Source organism: Rhea americana, unplaced genomic scaffold, assembly GCF_003343005.1.
Source record: "Rhea americana isolate MKP2758 unplaced genomic scaffold, rheAme1 scaffold_128, whole genome shotgun sequence".
Taxonomy (NCBI): Eukaryota; Metazoa; Chordata; class Aves; order Rheiformes; family Rheidae; genus Rhea; species Rhea americana.
The window spans coordinates 1,228,179-1,233,838 of NW_028185350.1; the positions used below are offsets into that span (position 1 = coordinate 1,228,179).

Consider the following 5,660-nt stretch of genomic DNA (forward strand, 5'->3'; position numbering starts at 1 on the left):
GCAGGAAGGTAGAAGTTTACTCTTCGGGCTCTCCCCCCCGCCCCCGCTCAAATTGGGGGCTGCAGGGTTTGCCAGGCAAATAAATACATCGGCCGGGTGTGAATAATAATAATAATAAAAAAGCGAGCATCCTCCCCCCCGCCCGCTGCCCCCGGGCGCCGTCCCCGCCGCCCAAACCGCGTTTGCGAGGGGAGCCCGCGCTGCGCCTTTGAATTGCGGCTACGCGCTGCTGCGTGCGCGCAGGCTCCGCGGGGATCCRCGGATCGTTCCGGCTCTGCAAAGGGCCTCAAGACGCGTAGCGGGGACGCGGATAAACAAACGTTGCCAGTGATAACCTGGACCCCCGGCAGCCCCGAGGAGAGACTAAAACAAACTTCCCTCCCCCATGAAATAAGCTCGATCCTGGCACCCCCAGCGCCCCAACACGCACACACACACGGAGCCTAATGCGAYTGTATGAAGTATTTTATTATAGCGAGGGGGTGGGTATGATTCCTTTGCGGTTTAATTATGGCATTTAAAGAGTTGAAGCGCCAGCATAACTTGCATGGATCGTATTGCACAGCTGAATTAATCCCGGTGCGGGACTGGCGACACGGGGTGGCTCTCGGACACGCTCCTGGGGGACAGGGTGCCAGAAACCTCGAGAACGGCCCAGAAAAATGCAGGGATTCACCCCCAAACCGAGCACCTTTGCCTCCGGCCCCACGCACGGTGTTTCTGCTCTTGCAGAGGCCATGTCCGCACTCTGTGAACGGGAGGGAAAAGTTTTTTTGATTTTTTCCCCCTAAATCTACTTGCCTTATTTCTGCCCCAGTCCCCTACCTCTTTTTCTTTTCTTTCCTCCCTGTAGATAACTCAATTAAAAATTGACAACAATCCATTTGCCAAAGGTTTTCGTGACACCGGGAATGGAAGGAGGGAAAAAAGGTGAGTCTGCAAAGATTWCATATAGGCGCCTCTTTTCGGTTTTCTTGTGCAAAGCTCTGAACATGACCAGAGGTTAAAATCATCTCGCATTTCCTCCAAACCACACTTCCCCCCGCCAAAATTAATAAGGATCTTGTCGTTAATAACGCCAGACTGATTGCATGTGAGTCGATCGTGCTTCCCACGTTTACTTTTCACATTTTCCTGGATGACTAGCAAAAGTGCTGTTAGTGCATTAAGAGAAAGACAGCAAATATCACTGGAGAAAGAAGTTTCCCTTAAAATGTTGGCAGGAATATTGCACCATAGTTTCTACCTGAAACTGAGAAATAGGGAGGAATGAGGGCAGAGCTGGTCGCTGGTTGACTCTCTCCTGGCTTTTTCCTGTGAACTATCCCGAAAAGACTAAAGTATGGAGAAAAAATATAAATAAACTGTTTTGACAGAGGTGTCCTTTGAATAGAGAAACAATTCTTTATTCTTCCAGAAGCAGCAGGACAGTTCGTGTCGCAGGTAGAAAGATGGACAGCCCTAAATGTGACACAARATTTATATATATATATATATGTTAGAGAAAGGGGTGGTTTTTATTTATTTTTAAGGGGGTATATGTCTTTGCTTTGTTATGTTAGAGGAGACAGGATATTTTAGCCATTTGCACTCTGTTTTAGATAATGAATAAATCTGTTCCTTAAAAAAAAAAAAGAAAAGAAAAAGAAAAGAAAAACGTAAAGCAAGAAAAGAGGCCTTTCTGCCTGCCCTGCACTCAGTCCAGCACACCACACACGCGCGCACACACACAMACGCACACGCCAGCGCCTCTTGTCCGTCAGTGTGAAAATAAAGCCATTGCTGGAGCCACAGGACGGAAATGATTTCTAATTTCTCTCTAAATATAAATAGATTTTACTCTGGGTTAATTGTTGGCGAAAAGATTACATAAAGTGCCTAACAAAATAACCACTTCCTAGCAATCTTAGCAACCATTAAGATGGCTCATATCTCGGGAACATCCTCGCGTTTTAAAAGCTAATCTCCGGGGAACAGTTCCCGCTCCCCTCCGCCCCCCCGGCTCCGCGCTCTGCCCTGGCTCCGCTCCGCGGCCCACGGCTCCGGGGAGGCCAACGGGAGCCTGTGACCCCCGCGCCGCCGCCCCCGAGAAATGGGGTACCCCCAGCAGTCGGGGGGGGGGGGCCTTAAGCGCCCCCCCCAAGCCTGTTGAAGTCCGCCCTCGGTGCGGGTGTCCCGCAGGGGCGGCGGGGGGCAGCGGGCTCCCTGTTCGCCCCCCCCTCCAGCCCCCCGAGCTTGCCCTCAGCCCCCGTCTCCCTCGCAGAAAGCAGCTGACTCTGCAGTCCATGCGGGTGTACGACGAGCGGCAGAAGAAGGAAAACGCCACCTCGGATGAGTCTTCAAACGAGCAGACGGCCTTCAAGTGCTTCGCGCAGGCCTGCCCCGCCGCGCCGTCCGTGGGCACGTCCAGCCTCAAGGGTGAGCGCCCCGCGCAGCCCCCGCAGCCCCCGCGCAGCCCCGCTCCTCCCGCGGGAAGGGAAGAGTCTGTGCTTCTCTCCCGAGAGAGGAGCTAAGGATTTCGGGGTGGAATCTGTGCTCTCTGATAAAAAGTTTTACATTCTTTCACCTTTTTTTCTCTTTCTCTCTTTTTTCTTTTTCTTTTTTTCTTGTTGTCTTTCTCTTTCTCTCTTTCTTTTCTCTCTCTTCATCCCTCTCTTCCTCCCTCTCTCACTCTTACTTTATTACTTTCTCTCTCTTTCTTCCTGACTTACTTTCTCTCTCTCTCTCGCACTTTCTCTCTTTCTCCCTCTTTTGCTTCCTCTCTCTCTGCCCCTCTTTCTACTGCCCTCTCTCCCCTGCTGCTGCACGCTTGTTCCTCCCCTCCCGTGGTTCAGAAAAGAGCCAGCTCCGAGTCAAGGGAGCAAAGACAGACCACGGGGCAAAAGTTCAAAACTGGAGTCACTCCATTAATATTCCTCTCTGGAGCTGTTATTAAAGGAAGGATCTTTCCCCTGGATACAGTCCCGAACTTTGTTATAGAAAAGTCACCCCCGGTTTCTCCCTCTCCGTGCGGGTTAGAGGCTGTCTGCAGTTCTCTCGGATGTATTAATCCAAACGGGGGGTAGGGGGGAGCGGAGGGAGSAGGAAACAACCTTTTTTGTTGTTGTTGTTGCTTTACCCGTTTGTTTAAAGTCCTGCCGAGCTGAGGGGAGGGGAAGGGAGCTGGGAGGGGACCCGAAAAGCAAAGCAGATCTTTGCACCCGGGGCGCTCAGTTTAGGAGAGCAAGCCCAGGGTAAAGCCAGCGAAGTCGTACGTGGATTTTAGGCTTGGGGGCGTCCACGGGGTGATGGCGGTGGGGGGAGGGAGGGGAAGAAGAGGCAGGGATGTTTGAATGTGCCTGGGCCCTGCCCTGGAAAGGGCTGAAAAGTGTGGAAAAGTTCTTCGGAGACGCCCCCCGAAGGCTCTCGGAGCCGAGCAGTGGGCCCGGCTGCCTCCGCGGTGCCGGTCGCGCTCCGCGGAGGCCCCGGGCTCGGCGGGGAGCGCCCGGCCGCCGCCCCGCGGCCCGGGCAGTTTTAAGTGCCGCTAATCCGGATTGACCCTGGTGTAGGCGAGAGCGAGCAGCTGGCCCGAGGCCCATCCGGCTGGGGGGTCGTTCCTGCAAGCCTCCGCTTTGTTTCTCCGCCAGTTTTTGGCGCTGTAAAAGTTCAGCTCCCTTGAATAGGGCGGGCGGTGGGAGCCGGGGAATTTATTTAAACAAAAAAAAATGTATTTATATTTAAATTTCTGGCCGGCCAGGAAGTCTCCCTGCCCCTGCTCCCAGACCGACGGGGTTGAGGGACGGGCTCTGCCGGATCACAGCCCCGGGCTCCCTTTGTCTTGCAGATCTCTGCCCCAGCGAGGGAGACAGCGATGCGGACAGCAAAGACGATCCCTTGCTAGAAGCGAGCGAGTCGGGCAAAATCAGCACGACCACATCCGCCACCCCTGCGCCGGCCAGCTCCGCGGCGCCGGTGGGAGACGACCCCCGGGAGAAGGGGGGCAGCCCCTCCAAAGGGCACTTCTTCCCCAGCGACTCGGCGGTGAGCCGGAGCCGGGAGAGGACGGAGAAAGCCCCTCCGGACTCTCGGCATAGCCCGGCTACTATCTCTTCCAGCACCCGGGGGGCAGGCTTGAGCGGCGAGGACCTCAAAAGCCCCCTCCGGGAAGGCCCTAAAGTCGACGAGAACCGGCTGCTGGGCAAAGAGCCCTTCACCCCGCTCACGGTCCAGACCGACAGCACGGCGCACCTGAGCCAGGGACACTTGCAAAACCTCGGCTTTCCCCCAGGCCTTGCCGGCCAGCAGTTCTTCAACCCGCTGGGCAACGGGCACCCGCTGCTGCTCCACCCGAGCCAGTTCGCCATGGGGGGGGCCTTCTCCGGCATGGCCGCTGGCATGGGCCCCTTGCTGGCCACCGTGTCGGGGGCATCTGCCGGCGTCACGGGCCTCGACAGCACGGTCATGGCYACGGCGGCGGCTCAAGGACTCTCGGGAGCGTCAGCGGCCGCTTTGCCTTTTCACCTGCAGCAGCATGTCCTGGCTTCTCAGGTACGCCCCCCTCCCCCGGCCCTCCTCATCCTCGGCAGCGGGGGAACTCCCGGGGGCTGCTGGCCGCCCCCTACCCCCCCGAGCTGGTCTCCCCGCGGGGCACAGCCTGCGGGATGTGCGCGCCGCAACAAGGGCAGCGGGGACCCGTCTCAGCTCCCACTGGGGCACCCCCCGAGGCAGCACGTCGGGGCGAAGTTTTTTTCTGCAGGGGCAGACTCCATTTTTTTTGGGGGGGGGGGGGGGGGGGAGGGAATTCGGGCGTGTTAAAGCCCCGGGTTGGGAGAAGTATGTGTGGGGGTAGCCGGTCTTGAACTCACAGATCTCTGCCAGCCGCCTGCCTTTGCTCTGTTTCTCCCTGGAAAGTTTATGGACAGCGTGCCGCAGCCAGGCCTCCCCCCTCGAAGGCTTGGCGGCTTCCCCAAGGAAGTCCCAGGGCGAGCAGCTCCGCGGTGCGGGGCGCTCGGAGCCTGCAGCGGCCGCCCCGTCGGGGAAGGAGTTGTGGGGGCTCTCGGCCCCCGAGGCGGCTCTACCTGCAGAGAGAGCCAGCAGTTCGCGGGAGAGGTGGGGGGAGGAATAAAACCTTCCCGCGGAGCAGGAGGAAGCACGGCGCCTCCTTTCATTTCATCTCTCTCCCCAGCCCGGTCTCGTTGCGGTGCCACGACCTACCCCGCGGGGGCAGCGGCCGGGACGGCCAGGGCTGCTGTGCGGGCCGGCGAGGGGGTGGAGGGGGGGGGCGGGGGCGGGCTGTTGCCTTTTGGGGGCTCTGTGCTGAGGACCTCGCTCAGTAAGTGCTCGGCCGGTGGACAGCTCGCTCGGTGTCACTTCGCAGCCGCCGAGGCGAAGCGCTGTTGGGGGAGAAGGGGGGTAACGTTAGCCCCCGCGGGTGGTTTGTAGCCAGTCTTCTGTGCGCTCCCTCTGCCTCCCTTCGCGTACGCGAAAAACGTCCACGGGGCAGCCGGCACACGCTGATAACTTTTTTTTCTCCTTTCTTTTCTTTCTCCCTCCCCCCTTCCTTCTTGTCCATCCTCCCCCCCCCTCCCCAGGGCCTGGCCATGTCTCCCTTCGGCAGCCTCTTCCCGTACCCCTACACCTACATGGCCGCCGCCGCCGCCGCCTCCAGCGCCGCCTCCAGC

The 5,660-nt window shown here is 58.2% G+C and overlaps 1 protein-coding gene across 1 annotated transcript in view; it reads left to right on the forward strand.

Annotated features, from left to right (window-relative positions):
• The window catches only part of TBX3 (T-box transcription factor 3), a 15,350-nt gene that overhangs the window by 6,702 nt on the left and 2,988 nt on the right, over nt 1-5,660 (forward strand). Inside the window, exons 4-7 of the mRNA XM_085326111.1 lie at nt 854-930; nt 2,264-2,418; nt 3,824-4,527; nt 5,571-5,658. Coding sequence (XP_085182237.1) covers nt 854-930; nt 2,264-2,418; nt 3,824-4,527; nt 5,571-5,658 — 1,024 coding nt within the window. The remainder of the gene's footprint in view (nt 1-853; nt 931-2,263; nt 2,419-3,823; nt 4,528-5,570; nt 5,659-5,660) is intronic.